Source organism: Salarias fasciatus, assembly GCF_902148845.1.
Source record: "Salarias fasciatus chromosome 23 unlocalized genomic scaffold, fSalaFa1.1 super_scaffold_20, whole genome shotgun sequence".
NCBI lineage: Eukaryota > Metazoa > Chordata > Actinopteri > Blenniiformes > Blenniidae > Salarias > Salarias fasciatus.
The window spans coordinates 12754920-12773001 of NW_021941230.1; the positions used below are offsets into that span (position 1 = coordinate 12754920).

Below are 18082 nucleotides of genomic sequence, written 5' to 3' on the forward strand. Positions count from 1 at the left end.
CCCGCTCCACAACTCTCGCGAGAAGACCGCAACAATCACATGATTGATCAACGCTCGCGCGCTACAACTCTCGCGAGAAGTCACTGGCCTGAACCATAAACGTATCATGCAGAGTGAACCGTCAGGGGGCGCTTTGCTGCTTTAGCCGGTTATTATTGCAATGCTGCCCGCTGTAATACACGAAGAAGAAGGGGGCCGCCGGATTAAACAGTAGAAGAAGAAAGCATGTTTACCTCTGGTATGAAATAAACTATTACAAATAGTGTTATATTATCAGTTCAAATGAGAAATCTGCCACTGTAGCGGTCAAAGTCAGCAGCGGTGCTTCAGAGACAGGGAGCGGCCGCAGCATGTGGAGGCCGCCGCTCAGGGCGCTCCGAGTCGGCTTCAGAGCCGCTCCGTCCCCCGGTTCCTTCACCTTCATCTCCTCCTCCCGACCTGCCTGCTGTGGCAGTTCTGGTAAAACATGGACCCGACCGACCGGCTTCGACACCGGCCTGAAGACCTTCAACAGTCTGACCAAACAGAAGGAGCCACTCATCCTGGCCCGGGACGGTGTCGCTACCTGGTACCGAACCGAACCGCATCCGCTGTAATGGTTACCGAGCCAGTGACTGACACTGCTCTGTGTGTCTGTCTCAGGTACAGCTGTGGACCCACCGTATACGACCACGCTCACCTGGGTCACGCATGGTATGTAAGTGCGCGCCGGAAAGGATGGATCTGTTAATTGTGCCAAAATCCGCCGATCGCGCTGCGCAATCAATTGATCTTGCGCATTTTGTTGGGGTTTCAAAACGTCACCCACCTCTGACATGCTGTGAGGACACTGAAGTTGCATCCATCTGTACCATCCTGGACATGTAGTTTGAATTTGTTGCTGAAAGGAATTTACTGCCTTTATTATCTCCACAGTAACCAGTCACACTGTTACTGGCAGCAGTCACTGTATATCTTCTGCTGCTTCCCCCACCCACCTTCCTGGATATTTTATCTTTCTTTCTTGTTAAGAATGTGCAGATCTTTGTCCCCTTTATCACCCTTCTTGGACAAATTGTGTTTCAGCTCCTACGTGAGGTTCGACATCCTTCAGAGGATTCTGTCCCGGCTGTTTGGAGTGACTGTGATCCACGCCATGGTCATCACCGACATCGACGACAAGATCATCAAAAGAAGCTGGGAGGTAGAAACTGAGATCTTCAGATCTCGGTGCTGTTGACTGGACTGATTCAGAGTGTCTCTGTCCTCTGTTCTACAGGAGAACGTGTCGGCAGCAGCCGTAGCTCGACTGTACGAGGACGAGTTCAAGAAGGACATGCTGTCCTTAAAGGTGAGCTTTCAGGAGGATAGGTCACATCCGTCAAAAAATGCCTTGTGAGAAGGGAAAACACCTTTATCATGAACATAACATCGTTAGTTACAACACATCGTCATTTTCTGGACTTGTCCGCTTTATTTCCAAACAAATTTCTTCCACAACATTTTGTGATTCCAGGATGATCGTTCCTGTCACACTGAAGCTTCGGAACCAATTTGTGTTTTGTCTGATGGAGAAAGCCACGGGTGTGTTCTAATATGTCTGATGCTGTTCTGCTGTGTTCAAGGTGACTCCTCCTGCAGCATATCTGAGGGTCACGGAGAACGTGCATCACATCATCGCGTTTATCGAGGGGATCATCTCGAACGGACACGCTTATGCCACAAAAGAAGGTGAGCTGATGTGAAATGATGTTCTCGGGACATGCTCAGATTGCAGATCTTCATTTGTCCTGTTTGGGCTGCAGGAGACGTGTACTTTGACCTCCAGTCGATAGGCGACAGGTATGGACACTTCGTGGGAGCCGTGAATGTTCAGGGAGAAGTTGGTAAGAAAACAGTGGGATCAAATTTTCACAGTGTTGCTACAATTTTGAGAATTTGGAAAAGTCTAAAGTTACTCTGAAAATTTAGATTTTTATCCTGAACAATGTTAATCAACTGTAATTCTGGGATTGTAACTGAATTTGCCAACTTCCATTCCATGTTTAATTCAGTTGTGATGGGAGATAACTGACCATTGGAGTTTTGTTCAGAATTCGTGAAAGATTTTCATGTGTGTTTGTGCTCATCGACTCAGGTGGCTCGGAAAAGCGAGACCCGCGGGACTTCGCCCTGTGGAAGAGGTCCAGGCCTCAGGAACCCTTCTGGGACTCTCCGTGGGGTCGAGGCCGGCCCGGCTGGCACATCGAGTGTTCCACTATCGCCAGGTGGGGACCGACAGCAGGTTCTCAAATTTCTTGAAACACAGGATGAAGGGTTGTGAAAGTTCTCCTTCTCTGACTTCTGTCCCTCAGCTGTGTGTTCGGGAGGCAGCTGGATATTCACTCTGGAGGCATCGATCTGGCTTTTCCTCACCACGAGAACGAGATTGCTCAGAGTGAAGCTTTCCATCAGTGTGACCAGTGGGCCAACTACTTTCTCCACTCAGGTACTAACAATCAAACTGATTGGAATGTTAAGGTCTGGTCTCTTTCTTTTTTGTGTTTAAACAACCAAACACTATTTAATAAACTTAAACATAGAAGCTTCTGTGCTGTTTGTGTATGTGTTCTCCCTTTGTTTGTTTTCAGGACATTTGCACCTGAAAGGAAGTCCAGAGAAAATGTCAAAATCTTTAAAGAACTACATCACCATCAAGGTAATGTCCATCACATCAGTTCTTGCACTCAGACATCATGTATGTTTAATCTTCTATCTGTCCTCCATCAGGATTTCCTGCAGTCTTACTCTGCTGATGAATTCCGGATGTTTTGTCTTTTGGTCAAATACCGATCAGGTGGGAAAACTTCCCAGGGATAAATAATTTCTATTCTCACTGTTGTTCAGTTATTTATTAGATAAATGTATAAATCTGAATGGCGTAATCTTAGCTAGCATTGCAGTTATCGTCCCTGTCTATTCTTGTCATGTTTCTCCCCACAGCAATCGACTACAGCGACAGCAGCATGTCGGAGGCTCGGATCTCTCTGGAAACCATCACCACCTTCGTCCACAACGCTGAGGCGTACATGAAGGGTCAGCTGCAGTGTCTGCCTGTGCAGGACGAGCTTCTCTGGGAGAGGTACCCTCACAGAGCTCAGCTGGAGTCTGGAGTCCCCCCACACGGTCCCATGCTGATGATGTGTCTTTCTGCAGGTTGGCTGAGACGAAGGCGGCTGTGGTCAAATCTTTGGCCGACGACTTCGACACGCCCCGAGCCGTCAGCGCTATCATGAATCTGGTTTACCATGGAAACTGCCAGCTCCAGCCCGTTTCCACGGTAACGCACCTACTCAGCCCAAACCACAGAGGAGATGAGCTGATAATTCACCATTAGTTTGTGTTCAGTGTCCCGAGGCGGTGAGGAGACCCGCGGTGTTCGGAGCGATGGTGGCCTTCATCCGAGACATCCTGGATGTGTTCGGGATCAGTCTGCTGCACACAGAGGTCTGTGGAGGCTTCGGGGTCTTCACTTTAAACAAATAAACACACTTTAGAGCTACACAACACCCCATCGACATAATTTAGTAGGATTTCTTACAAAATTTAGTCCTGAAACTGATTTGATGTTGGCACTCTGCAGGCCTCCACTGAGTCGAGCTCCGGCAATCTGCACACCATCGTGGAACAGCTGAACCACTTCAGGAGTGAAGTCCGAACATTCGCTCTGGCGCGCCAGGACGACTCAACGAGCGGTGCCCCCAACAGACGGGCTCTCTACCCAGAGAGGATGCCCCTCCTGAAAGCCTGCGATGCCCTGAGGGACGATCTGGCCCCGCTGGGTGTGCTGATCAAGGTCTGCTGGAAGCTCCTCAGAAGTCGGCATCAGCTGGACCACACCACTGATGTGTTCTTTTGCTCTTTTCAGGACCGAGGGGCCACGTCCACATGGGAGATCAGGTTAAAACAGAGGAAGGGGAGCACTCAGGAGGACTCGTCCAGCTGAGGCTGAACTCTGGCTCTATCTTATGTGAATGGACTGGAGAACGATCAGGAACCAACGGAGGGCAGCTCGGTGCTGAACTCAGAAACAATGTTTATGAAATGTTAATTTATTGCCAAATGCTAATTCTATTTTGTTTTGGGTTTTTTTGCTTAAGATTTATACGATTAAAATTAATTAAAAAAAATTGCCTTCTTTTTTTAAATTAAAGATGCTGATGCCAAATTACTGCCAATATCTTGATCCACGTCATTCCCAGATCCAAACTTGACGGGTTTGGTTCTGTGCCTGTGAGATTTGAACATCCAAAACACTCCTTTCACAGGTTTCGCAGAGGTCCTCAGGATAGTGAGGAAGATGTTGAATTGTAGAAGACTGCGCTTCTTTCCATGATTTTCTGAAATAATAAAAATAAGTGGTCACAACCTCCAAATTTATCAAAACTTTTTAATCGTGTGATCTGTCCTCGGCTCTCCACGGTCCAACGGGAAGAAATGAGTCCTTAATTAAAAGGCTCATGAAACTGAAGAGTCCACACCTGCTCTTTTCTACATCATGAGAAAACAGGGAGGTGGAGAATGGTGCGAAATCATAAACTGAAAGGACTGCTGGATTTGAAGAACAATGAAAATGTGCTCTTTAAAAGAGAGGGGTTATAAATAGGTGGGATTCTCCAGTTGCTACACGGTCAGGCAGCAGTGCGGTTCTCAGGAGTCAGGTTGATGAGGGAGTTGCTGGCCTGAGCCAGCTCTGTGATGGACACCCTGCCCCTCCGTCTGATGAACGCGGCCACCGAGTCCAGCTCCTGTGGCGTGATGGAGATGAACTTCCCCCTATCGTCGATCACACCTGCAGTGACATGCAGCATCTTGGCATCAGTGAGGTTCTTTCATGTGTCCAGCAGCTTCCTCAAGAACGTCGGCTCACCTGTGAGGGAGCCTTCAGCTAGCAGGTCCTGCAGTCTAGAGATGGCATCCTGCGTCCTCATCCCAAAGTGCGAGGCCAGGTCCTCCAGGAGGACTACCTTGGAGCTCTGTGGGTCAGAGGAGAGTTAAAACACTGAATGCAGCCAGAAGGACACTGAAAACCTCAGCCTCACCTCGATGTACTGGATGAATTCCTTCAGCAGGTTGCGCGACTGAAAGGAGAAAGGATGCAGAATGTCAGTGAGCTGCAGGATGCTACATGCTAACGTGCTAACATACTGCTGATCCCACCTGATCCTCAGATAGCTGCTCCTCCTCCCCCTGGTCCTCCACCACAAAGGAGGCTTTGAGCCTCAGGTACTCCTCCTCCTCACGTTTCTCCTGCTCCTCCTTGGCTCGCCGCTCCTCCTCCTCCTGCAGACACCAACAGCCTCAGCACATCCGAAAGTAAAAGAGTCTTAATCTTTTAAATAAAATGCATGCTTCATCATTGGAGGATGTGTATTAGGACTGCATGAGATACGTCAGAGTAATAACATATAAAAAATTGTTAAGAGACATGACAGGGGGATATGATGGACGACCTGTTTCTGTTCCAGCCGTCGCTCTTTCTCCTCTTCCTGTCGCCTCTCCTGCTCTCTCAGCTCCTGCATCCTCTTCCTCTCCTCCCGCTCCTCCATCTCCGCCTGATAAGAAAACATCAATAAGACAACTTAGCGACAAACAAACGGGGAGAGAGACAGATAGCCGGAGGAGTTTGGAACCTCTCTCTGGGCCTTTTTGGCCTGCTTCTCCTCCAGCTTCTTCTGCTTCTTGGCTCCGATCTTGGCAGCTGGCTGGAAGCTCTGCTGCTCTGCCTCCTCTTCCTCCTCCTGCTGCTGTTCCTCCTGCACACGCTCCTCCTCTGAAATCAGGACATACTGTTAACAAGCCTGCTACTCGGCTCATGTGGACAGTGCAGGTGTCAGGGCATTACCTTGCTCGGCTGCGTCCCTCTGCGGCCGCCTGTTAGCCATCACGTTAGCCATCCTCCTTCTGCGGGGCATTCCAGCTCCTCGCTCCTCTGCTGCTCGTGGAGGAGGCCCTGCGGCCCGGACCACATTCCTCTGCTGCTCCTCATCACCTGCGGAAGCAACACACTCCAATCAGAGGTCCAAAAAAGCTGGGACACTTTAGTAAAATTAATAAAAACAACAGACTGTTTGCTAAAACGCCTATTTCACCGAGCGTAATAACAAAAACAGTCAAGCTTGATATGAGTTATTCAGAGGCGTGTTTCAATAAAGTTAAAACAGGCACGACTTGAAATTTAATTGGAATTAGTTGATTTATGATTCAAAAAGTATGAATGTGTGTCTATTAATGCATATTCGTACCTGCACTTATACTGTTGAATGTTCCAAAGAAATATATATCTACTGAACTGTCTGTGAGGGTTGAACTGGTCCTCACTGGCCTCCGTAGTTTTGACAGCTGTGCTGACGTAGCCTCAAATAAATTCAAAACTTTGCCTGAAACGTTACCAGGTACGACACATTTGAAACCATTCTAACATCCCAAATGTTACACCTCGCCCAACAAATGAAGGAAAACCTCGACAGGAGTCTAACTCTGGAGAAAAACACCACCATGCTGACATGCTAAAGGTTAGCATTAAGTTAGCAGGAGGGCCTCGTACCTTCCTGAGTTTTCCTCCGCAGCTTCACCGCAAACAAGATGAGGACGATGAGGAGGGCAGCGGCCGTCAGATATATCACAACGTCCATATCTGCTCTGAAAATATTTTAGATACAAAATTAAAAAAAAAAAAAGCTACATTTGGAGACTGCTGCTCACTGTGGAGGACCTACTCGACGTTCAGGAGCATCAACAGTAAATCTCCGCAGCGCCCCCTGCAGGACCGGAGACTAAAAACAAATGTAAATGTCACAGTATGCTGCAGTGTACAGTGATGGCCACTAGGTGGCAGACTGGCTGCAGACATCCCATCAGCACACGCCGTCCAGAATGACAAAGGTGCAGAAACCAGCTAATTTATTTAGCAATATTTTATTCAAACAGATCAGCTGGGAAAGACCGAGGTAAGCCACGTGCATTCAGTTTAGGACAAATCACCACAACGTATCAACATGATGCACTATAATCTTGAATGAATTTTTGAACTAATGAAAATGACAACCAGCTGGGATAAACTGCCAACAAAAAGAAGAGCTGACTGCTAACTAAGGTCGCTGATGTTAATTGCAGACTAAAGCCAGTACTACTTACAGTGATGGCTCTTTCATGTTCTTTTCAGGAGACACGAGGCCTCTTCCTCTAGTGAACAGGAGAATAGGACAACAGACACCAACAGCCAAACGAGATAGACAGCAGCTCTGCAACTGCTTAATTCAGCAGTAAGATAACTGGAGCTCACTGAAATTGTATCCATGATAATTTTAATGCACATATACATCTGTAAATAAACTATTTATAAAACGGGAGATTCAGTCATTTCAGGCTTTGATGTTGCCAAACATAAAGCTTCACTCTCAGTGTGGGAAAGGCCTCTGCAGCCGGGTGTTTATTGTTTGACAGGATGCTCACACAAAGCAAGAAAACATTTTGACGATCCAGATTTTGTGTTTCATGAAGATGATGATGGATCAGAATCTGCAAGTCTCTCACTGTGACCACTGGAGTTGTTGGTTTGAGGGGTCATGGAGGTCAGGGATAAGAAATGAAACCAGTGGATTGAAGCAGAGCTGGTGTGTTTGTGCCGGAACATCAGGACTGAAGCAGAACTGGTGTGTTTGTGCCGGAGCATCATGAAACACAGTGTCTAAACATAGCCGGGTGAACTCATTCCCCGCTCGTACAGCTGGAAGAATGCCGCAGTCAGCAGTTTAGTCCGGTCCGAGAACGTAAGAACGGGAGCGAATGAAAAAGTGAGGCTAATCATTTAATCCCCTCTCCCACAGAGGGATGTGACGGTACTTTTCCGTCACCGGTGACATCTGGAGGACACATCCTCCTTCGAGAGCTGCAATCCGATGCTGACTTCTGTCCCCTGGTATGTGGAAATGTTGTGTTTCTACCAATAACACTGTTCATGTGGGTGCACATTGCTTTCCACAGATAAAGGGACTGCATTCAGAGACGGCTCCAGCTGAAGGTGAGCACTGGAAGGACACCACGCTTGCCGCAGTCAGGACTTCCTGTTTCACTGCTCAGGTGATCTCCAGAGGGAATGAGGGGGCGGGGTCTGCTGCAGGAGAGCTTCAGATGTGGAGTCTCCAGAGGTCGGACCACGTGGAGGAAGGGGGCCGTGCCGACTCAGCAGCCCGTGCAGGTGTAGTAGTGGCGAAGAGGAAGTGGTAGTAGGAGAAAAAAGAGAGTGACAGGAAGAACTGCAGTGTTCATGGACAAGGTGACTCCTGTAGAGGAGAACCTGAGCAAAGTCCTGTTCTACTTAAACACGGGGTTTATGATGCAGCACTCAGGACAAAATGTTCACACATAAAACTGCATGTTATAAATATCAAATGGCAAGTTTACTGCACTTATGCAAAATAACTCCCATTTTCAGACGGCTCCATGAGACAGTGTCTTATTAAAGGGTCCTCCAGCACATTGTCAATGTTGACCAACACCTTGCTTTCCAGCTCTACGCCGAGACGTTAACCCACCTTGCTGACAGTTTTACCAACACCTCTGACATGGAGGATACAGTTCAATCAAGGAATGAAGCTGAGATTCTAGGTCTAAGATACGAAGCAACACAGATTTTAAAAAAGAAAAAAAATGCAATTTGCATTTTATACAAATGTACATTTTCAGACTGAAAATTATGTGTTCTCAGTGGAAAAAGAACTTAAAAGGTGCAGATTTATCTTTCTGCACAGTGTGACACTTTAGTCCGAAGCACAAATACATTGAAACATCTCGACAGATCTGATTCACACGACTTGAATGACTTCTTTTTAACATCATCTCCATGCAGCAGTGTGAACCTGCATTCTCACAATGCAAACAACATTTCACAAAGTCAGGGACTTATTCATCTTGTTTTTTGCCATGTGTTAAGGTGGAGAGATCCCACATATGCTCAATTTGAAGTTCAGCAGAAAGCAACACATGCAACAGATCCTCACTGCACATCAAACAATGCTCCATTCACAAATACTCAACTTTGGTGTTCCATGTAGATTATTTTTAAAGGTAAATCATGTTATTCATTGGCATTTGCATTGTCCTTATTGGACAGAGCTGTTTGGGACAAACCAGATGAAATGTTGATTAAAGCGCATCACTGGATGTTTTATCTGTCTCTATAAATGCTTTTAGAGTGAACTAAAAGGCCACCTCTCATGTAGCATGCTATCTTTATTAGTGTTTGCCCTCAGCAGTGGGGGGGAAGAAATATTCCCAGCATCCTCGGACTAATCTGCTGTGACTGAATGTTTGTGGTGAGGGTTTGAAACCAGACTCATAATATTTCACCACCGGTTTGCCGTAAACCTCCAGCTTTTATCCCGCTCAAGGCCGTAAGGTCCCAACAAGCCGGACCACAGAGGAGCAGACAATGGGTCTGTTTCCACAACTGCTCCTTTATCTCGCCCTGTAATCTTATGAAAACACGGAGTCTCAGTGAAGATTTCCTGTGTGACAAAAGTGATGGAACAAAGAAAGCCTCACATTTGAGTTTGAAAAGATTCGAGAAACAGGAAGTATGTGTTCAAAAAGGGTAACTCCTTTAAAATGGCCAATGACAGTTCGTTTGGGAACTGTTGGGGCGTGTGTGTGTGTGTGTGTGTGTGTGTGTGTGTGTGTGTGGGGGGGGGGGGGGGGGGGGGGGGGGTGGACCGACTGAGTTAAAATAAACGACGCTGTGTGTGGTCATGCTAATGAAGGAGCTCGTCCACAGTGCAGCAGAAGTCTTCACTGATGCCTTTTTGGACAGCAGAGATTTGTTCTTAACACTGAATGATTGTGTGTTAAACAGACAGAAATATCTGATGTGACTGTACATGCAAAAAGACACTGTTCGCCCAGTGGGGGTGTCTGCCTGATCGTCTTGTCCACCATGTTGGTGGTTGCTGTTTTCTGAGGTTTATTGAGTATGTGTCCCAAAAGAAAGATTATTCTGATTATTCTGATTTCATATTTTCAGAATGTTTGTGCAGTGGGGGTACGTCCCAGACGGAGTAACTATCCAACAGAGGAACTGGAGAAACGGCTTACTTTCATGTTGCCACATTTTCTTTGATGTGTTTGTGAAAATGTTGTGCTTTTTGGACGTTTGTTTGCACTTTGGAGAGTTGCCACAATGAGGGTGTCTCATTATCTGTCTGTAGGCTTCTATCAGAAGTATTTGCCTCCATGGGATTCTGCCTGCCCACCATGTGGCATATATAATGAGGGTTTTTTTTTTTTAGAAATCTATTTGTGCTGTGGGGACAGACTCAGATCTTGCAAAACGCGATTTACAAAGAATAACATGATAAGTGACACCACTTGCTAACTGGAGTTTTTAAATGGGAATAGTTGTTTGTGTGCACTCGGTCCGTTAGACACTAACAATCTGTTTCTAATTGGCAATGCTTCCATGTTTGTTGTTCTTCTGTGCACACAATATAATGATTGGATGGAGCGTTGAGCCCACACAAGCTCAAAATTATACATAAATACACTGAAGTGTCACAGATAATCAATCTACATTTGACAAAAGCAAGAGAAAAAAATATTGGAGATGATCTGTCACACAGACTCCGAGGCACAACTCAACAAAAAGTCTTTAAATAAAGTTGGCCATGAGAAGTTGTGGGGGGCCAGTTGAGGAAACAACACCATATCTGCTGAAGTCAGGGCTGATTTACACTTCCTTCTCAAACATGTTCAGAACAGACGTAATCGAACACGACGCAGATGTTTCTAGCCGTGCTCTTTAAATTAATCAGTGAGCATAAACTCCTCCCAGGATCTGGAACACACACCTGATTTTTATGATTTTCATGAAGGCTCTCGCTCTGTAACATGTGTCAACATGTTTTCATGTTTAGTGGATCAGACCCAGACAGTGAAATTCTGTTTGACATGAGAAGTGAACAGTTCCATATGTGCCTCCTGAGAGGTGGAGTAGTAACAGGAAGCAGATAAGAGCAGACAGGTGAAGGGCAGGCTGGAGGCAGATTGTCCTCTCAAAACACACTTTGTTGACACTGCGTGCAGCCGCCTGCTGATCCGTAACAACGCGATTGTTTTCGTCACAATACGAGCTGATGACGTCCACTTCAGCCTCTGGGATCCCTCCACAACTCTGCTAAACAGAAGAAGCCCTCGATATGATTATTTTGTAGCTCCTTAGATTTCCAAAGAGCAAATGGAGGCTCGTGTGGAGTAGCAGGAGTGATTGTGTGTTGTTCTGTAATCAGTCCACAGGAGTCTGTTAATGGTTGTGAGTTTTATATGACTGCGGGTCAACGCGGCTGCGACAGGGCGTGTTGTGTTACTCTCACCTTGCTCTTCAAGGACGACGTGGCTTCAGCCGTACTCACAGTGGCTCCTTTGTTCTGCGTTCGGCCTTTCAACGGGACTCAATATGAAGCCGCTGTGTGAGCGGGACGGTGGAGACTCTGTGGTAAAAACCAGCGGGAGCCCCTGCTAAATGTTCAGTCTTCTGGCTGAACTGCGCTTCCAAAAGCTGCCTGGTTACCGAGCAGAGAGGTCAACGTTCGAGTACTTCCATAAATCTTATCATGGCTATTTATCACTGAATAAATCAAACTCATGCCAAACGTTCAAAAGCACAAAGGCGAAATGAACAAGTAAATCATCATGTGCGCGATGTCTTATTATGGGTGTAGAGGTTGTCATGACAGCTGCAAGTGTTTCATCGGAATAAATGTTAGTTTCGCCTTCCATCTATTTATTTATATCAGGAATATGAACTGATAGTCACTGTTGTCCATCTATTGAGCAAGAAGAACTCTAGACTACGGCTGTGGAACGCAGGACCGGTCACAATGTTTCAGAAAAGTTGTGTTTTCCCCGTTTCGATGGAGACTGAGGCAGAGCGTTTACACCAAGTTGCATTTTCAGAGGCTCTGAGCACTGCTGTCGTGTGAAGTGATGCCCAGAATGCTAACGAATGTTCATTTTTCACTTGGAAACACCGTGGTGTAAACGGGTCCTGTGTAGAGGTCACTCACAGACGTTTAAACGGCTGAACCCACTCGCTCAACCCCTCTGGTCAGCCATTAGCTCCTGCTAACTCTGACCACTCGTCTGTCTTCTGCTAATCCGGCCGAGTTCCCATCAAGGAAGAGTTATCTTTTTAAAGTGTGCTCGGGCTGTGTGAAGGAGTTTCACAACCACTCAACTCTTCAAAGAGCCGGAGTCTAATTCTGCAGATCAGGTTATCTGTCCGGCTCAAATATTAACCCTCTCATGAATTATTGGAGGGAATGAGCGCTAAACTTTGTACTGGGGAGAACAGCAGCTAAATATGAAGCAGATGCTGATTAATTTGTAACCAGCACAAAGTTTCGCAAGCGGCCGGAGCCGGTCGGCTCTGCGGCTCTGGAGAACAATGAGAGCAGGCAGCAGAGGGAAAAACAATGAAAGTTTAATAGGTTGGTGTTGGTTACTCAGTGGACAGCAGCCGCCCTCAGAAACCATCTGTCCCGACCCGACAGATCAGAAGTTTAACGTCACACCGCTCCACTCTGTTTTCTCTCCAACTCAGCCCGATAATGGGAATGAAGGTGTGGATGAAACGCAGCCAGGTCTACCTCCTTCCCACCTTCGCTCCGTCACGACGTCACTTCCTGTCTGCGATGGGATTTGACGTCAGAGTCCCCCGAGGAGACAGCAGTCAGTGGACCGAATCGACCGACAGCGAAACAGAAGAGAAGCGTCTTACCCTCTAAGATTCAGCTAAATACAGTCAAGTTTATCAGCTTTGATGACATTAGTTTAGTATTCAGTCAAACATCAGCAAAATACTCCACACTAGACTGCTTAGTGACACTTGTTTGGTTTTACTCTCCCAAGAGAATCAAAGAACCACAAAAATCAAAAATATTTCACATCCTATAGTCTTAAAATATCCGTCAATAGAAGTTTTCTCCCTGGAGATCTGCATTCAGCTGTTATGCATTCCTTCTTCTGTAGGCTGATGCTCCTTAATTATTAACAAGAAAGTAGTCAAAATACAACTACAATGCTCCAATGTCCCCCGCCGGTTTAACAGGTTGAACCTTTCAAATGAAAATAAAACGGCTCATAAAGTTGACATGCAGATTTGTTCTACATATAAAAAGTCTACTGTCTGTAACATTTCGTCCCACAACTAACTAAATAACTAAGTAAACCAGGCTTCCTGTGTCATCCTAAACAGCATTTTTAACTATGAACATAAATATGGAATAATGAATAAGTAGATAGGATGTGTGTATTGAGGCATTGTGTGTGTTTTCATGTGCGAGAGCAGAATAAAGAGCAGGCCACTTCCAGTGACATTTGATCTCCTCGCTAGATAACCTCTGACTCTAGTTTTTGCTGCTTTATTTTATCTCTGGGTCCTTTTCCTTTTAGCCTGTTACTTTTTCTCTCCTTCAGTGTCTCTTTCATTGCAGTTTGAGCTCCCGGTCATTTATCAGCCGCTCACGCCGGGCTGCAAACGCAGCAAGTAGCCTTGTCTCCACTTGTTTTAATTTTGATTCCACATGTCGGAGAGGCCGAGGCCCCGGCGCCGTGAGGCCTGAATGAAATACAAACTCTTTTCACAAGTTTCCACCACACATTAACCAGAGTCCTTTTTCGAGAGAGGACATTTAAACTTTCCATTATGATCCTCTGTCAATTATTGACCTCTCGACATCATTATGGCACGGCCTTGGCTTGTGACTTACTGAAGCACTTCAGACATTCTATAGCAGTTCAGACATTCTATAGCAGAGGTTCATACTATAGCAGAGGTTTCTTTTGCTGCAAAAAATGCCTGGAGATGTTTACTCCCAGTGCATTTTTCACTTATACTTCAACCTAAAACTCAGTCTAAAACAGTGTGTTCTTCAGCACAGAGAGGGGAGGGGTGTTTCCTTCGCTGGGCCCCTCACCTCTTTTATCTGTGGACTTTATTTAAGATATTTACTGAGCTTTGTCTTTGTGATAGAAAATCTCCCAGATTGCATTTCACTTTAGCGCTAACCTCTTGTTTCCTGCTTCTTTTCTCAAACTCACACATACAGAAGTACTCATGTATGAATGCCTGTTAATTGCATTATTTTAGTTTAATAATCTTTCTCTTTAACTAGTAGCATTTACATTGATGGAATAATGCCTTCTATTGTCTATGCTGTAATTTAAAAGCGAAGCGGATCCAGATTGACCCTTCTTACTGGGCTGTTCTTCACCAGTGGCTTGGACGTGTGACACCCGCTGGTTCTGGCCCAAGATTTTGCATTTGTAAGTTTTTTGTTTTTTTTGTTTTTTTTAATCATTTTTGGTCCAAATAAGAAAATACGACTAAATGTTCCAACGTAGGTGAAAATTGTCTGTGGATGTCTTAAGAAATCTGTCACAGAGTGTCCTTCAAAATCAGTGTTTTCACCTGAAAGGTGACATATTCTGCCGCTGTTCTTTAACCATTAATTCTTTCTAACGAGAACAAGTTGGGCATGACCACATGCAGCCATTTGCACCCATAAATAGTTGGAGAGGAAAAAAAACTCTTCATCTCTTGGGACATTTTTCATCTCTTTCTTTGAAGACCTTGACATTTCCTGTCCAAAAACAAAACAAACTTGGCGCTTTACTATAATGTTGGCCGTTCACGTCTAGATCGCCCTTTTGTTTCTTTATGTTGCAAACAAAGCCCCGCGAAGTCCAGTTCCCTCCCTCAGGTTGAAATGCCACGCACCGGCATCCCGCGGTGAAAACTACTACAGCGTTCACTCTGTGTTTCACCTGTAAACAGCTGCAGGTACACACACACACACACACACACACACACACACACACACACACACACACACACACACACACACACACACACACACACACACACACACACACACACACACCATGGTCAAGGTCAAGAGCTTCGACACAAACCACATCCGGGAGTGTTCCCTCCATGATCCAGACTGCCACCATGGCTTTGGCTCACATTTGTTTGCACGTGCACGTGTGCAAGTCGATCTGCTCACAGGAAAATATGCACTAAATCAAAGCTTTACCTTGATAGAGGAGATGTACTATTAAAGAAAGTAATAATGAGATGCTCTTAGAGTGTCTGTCAGTTAAAGGAGGCTTTATCCTCTTGTTTAGGGATCACACGGTTAAAAAAAAAATTAAAAAAAATCCTTAAAAGTAATTTATTCAAAAACAAAGGGAAGTATTTCTGCTCAATTGCAGTAATATGAGTATTTTCTTTAAATAAAATCGAATCACCTGACGTCTTATTCCACTTATAATAGCAATTGTTTGCAAATTACAGATTCCAGTAAATTTACAGTCATGTGATTTCCTTGTCTGTATCAAACATGCATCTTTGTAATTGAATATTACCATATATCAGCAAATGATGAATACTCATATCATTATGATAGAACAATTAATCACAGTAATATGAATATTTACATAGAAAATAAATAAGTATCAGATTACTGCAATGATAATAGTCATATTAGTATTTAATTTTTTAAAATAAATTAATAATTAATCATATTAGTATTGACTTTTTTAAAATAAATTGATAATTAACAATCATTACTGTGATGAAGTAGTATTATATAATATGAGTATTTGTATTTACTAATTAAAAGGGGATTACAGTGAAATGAGGCTTGGTAATTTTGAAAATTAAGTTAATTTAGTGTAATAACTAGACTATACTCCCCTCTGTTCATCCAAGCAGGGTCATTATGATGAATGATGGTGATTGGAAAAATGGATCAAGAACAGTGGCTAACATCTAAACCAGCTTCCTGAGGACGTCACCTGGACGTTAGGAGTTAACAGGTGAGCCTGGTCAAAGGTTAACCAGTGGAATTTTTCCACCCTCTGAACAGGAGATTTGCCAGAAGTACAGAGCTGTTCAACATATGGTCCAAGAAATGCACTGCATCGTGTCAAAGTCTCAAAAAAAACAATGGTTTTTTTTTCCATAAAAGTGATTCTGGATTCCTCATTTCTCCACTGAGGCACATGCATATCTCCATTATCATGTTTATACAGCATGAACAGGTAAAAAAAAAAAAAAAAAAAAAAAAAAAGGCAAGATGGTTCTTTTTGGGAAAAACACTTCCACAGTGCAACGTTTTCAAAACGCCCCAATCTGCATCCCAACTTTTTGTGAAACACTGCGGCTGCAGTCAGTCGTCTTCCTGCGAAGACGTTGGTGAATGACTTCTTCAAGTAAAACACGGAACATGTTAAAGTAAATGTATTTTTAGTTCCTTCAAACTATTAAGATCAATTAAAAAAGACAGCGGGTGTATGTTATGAAGGCCTTCATAAATAAAAGTGATCCGTCAGGTGAATTCTTGTAGAGACGTCCTGTTCCTGCGTCACTCATGTGAGCGCTGCAGTAACCCTCGAAAACAAGAGAAGGGCCACAGGAATTAAGAGCGTTATAATCCAAAGTACTGTTTGAATTCATTAATTAACCTCTGTGACTCAGCCGGACGCAGCAGCAGGACAAGCAGCATTCAGGCCCGCCGCCTTGAGACTCAATGGGCTCCTTTTGAGAGGGATTTGGAACAAAATTGGACTGTAAATCGTGTAATCTGCTTCATACGTATGTGTGGTTACTTTTAGATCTTGTGCGTCAGGTTACTTTTGGTCTGACACATCTTGATAAAAGAAGTAAACTACAAGTTGAGGACATTCATTTGCATTCAAATTGATTTTATGAGTTGACTTAATGCATTGTGACAAATCCTTTCAAAATATGGATTAAGACCTATCTAAGTTTTCAGTTTCATTCATTATTTCATGTAAATTGTTTTTGTGGAGCCTTCAAAAGGAGCATTGAGCTGAAAGAATTGTGACAGAAGAACAGCGAATGTAAATACCATCCTGAACCTCACGTGTTCACGGCGGGGTTTAACCCTGAGACATGGCTGCATCTCAGTCAGCTGCCCTGAATATTCTGACTGATTGCTCATTTTTTAAAACCACGTTAGCAATTTTTAACCGTTTGGCCTTTTCAGCTTTTTCAGCTGTTTTCTCTTCCTCAAGAACTTTCTTGTGGGTTTGTCTGTGAAGTTTGAAGCACTTCTGGAGTTTTGTTTTTGTTTTTTTTCTGCTGAACCACTGAGTTTTCTGTTTTCTTGCATTTTTTTTATTATGTTTTTGTCTTTTATCTGTCTACAAGAGATACCAGTAGTAGGTTTCTTTGTTTTCTTTGATTTACTCAGTTAGTTTTATGGTTTAAGTTGATATTCACACACCCATTTAAAAAAAAAGGTTCTGATGAATTACAAAAGATCAAAACCGACTCATAGATGATGTGATTCTTTTAAAATCAGACTATTATTTTCTAGACCAATAATATAGTTAGTTTCCAACTTAACTGTGATAAGATTTGTTTATTGTAAAGTGAACAGATAGCGAGTGCTCATTGTCATGAAGATGCTGTAAAACAAAACTTCCCGCTTTTATCTACGAGTGAGGAATGTAACTCAGTGCTGTTGACCTGGACATCGATTAACGATTTGCATCAATGTGATACCTGGATGTCAGTGCTTGCTTTACTGTAATGCTTTACTGTAATGCATGGGACTTACAAGCACAAACTGGTGCTGTAGCTTCTTCACTTGGTCTGTGTTTCTTTTGAACGGGACCCTGTAGACCTCTGTGAGTCCAAAACAGGAAGAGCTCCACTCAGGTCAAATCAAGCGGAAGTCTGCTGGAATATGAAACATCAACTCAAGATGAGGATGGAAACACTTCCCATCAACAGAAACAGGTTTTCTCCTGGCTTCTCTCACCTCAGTGTCTGTCTGGACTCTAAACCTTCAGGAGCCTAACGCGAAAAGGGCCCGAACCACCTTATTCAACAGATAGACCCACAAATGAGAATTCTGTTTTTTAAATCATAGTTTCTTATCAATAATTCCAAATTTCCATTTGAAAAAAGAATATTTTGAACAAGAAAACATACAAACCAGGAGAATTCAGCTTGCCGGCAAGGTTACATAAAATG

General features: G+C 44.2%; 2 protein-coding genes across 2 annotated transcripts; one reads left to right on the forward strand and one right to left on the reverse strand.

Moving 5' to 3' along the window:
- The first annotated feature begins 174 nt into the window (after positions 1–174).
- cars2 (cysteinyl-tRNA synthetase 2, mitochondrial) lies at positions 175–4377 on the forward strand. Its single transcript, XM_030086018.1, has 15 exons — positions 175–568; positions 643–693; positions 1066–1183; positions 1259–1330; positions 1605–1710; positions 1785–1865; positions 2117–2246; positions 2334–2467; positions 2610–2677; positions 2749–2815; positions 2962–3100; positions 3175–3298; positions 3367–3465; positions 3602–3814; positions 3887–4377. The coding sequence occupies exons 1-15, from the start codon at positions 351–353 to the stop codon at positions 3962–3964; spliced, it is 1698 nt and encodes a 565-aa protein (XP_029941878.1). The 5' UTR covers positions 175–350; the 3' UTR covers positions 3965–4377.
- An 11-nt stretch (positions 4378–4388) lies between these two features.
- Positions 4389–6764, reverse strand: ddrgk1 (DDRGK domain containing 1). The gene is made up of 9 exons (XM_030086019.1): positions 6738–6764; positions 6566–6660; positions 5864–6010; positions 5652–5791; positions 5472–5573; positions 5179–5301; positions 5061–5099; positions 4889–4994; positions 4389–4810 (listed from the first exon to the last, which is right to left on the reverse strand). The coding sequence occupies exons 1-9, from the start codon at positions 6752–6754 to the stop codon at positions 4650–4652; spliced, it is 930 nt and encodes a 309-aa protein (XP_029941879.1). The 5' UTR covers positions 6755–6764; the 3' UTR covers positions 4389–4649.
- Positions 6765–18082: the final 11318 nt, after the last annotated feature.

Coding starts and splice junctions, on each gene's coding strand:
- cars2 (XM_030086018.1), top strand. CDS start 351: ATGTGGAGGCCGCCGCTCAGGGCGCTCCGAGTCGGCTTCAGAGCCGCT. Junction 2,468..2,609: donor CAACTACTTTCTCCACTCAG/GTACTAACAATC, acceptor GTTTGTTTTCAG/GACATTTGCACCTGAAAGGA. Junction 3,101..3,174: donor GACGAGCTTCTCTGGGAGAG/GTACCCTCACAG, acceptor GTCTTTCTGCAG/GTTGGCTGAGACGAAGGCGG.
- ddrgk1 (XM_030086019.1), bottom strand. Junction 6,011..6,565: donor GCGGAGGAAAACTCAGGAAG/GTACGAGGCCCT, acceptor TTGCTTCCGCAG/GTGATGAGGAGCAGCAGAGG. Junction 5,574..5,651: donor CCAAAAAGGCCCAGAGAGAG/GTTCCAAACTCC, acceptor TTTTCTTATCAG/GCGGAGATGGAGGAGCGGGA.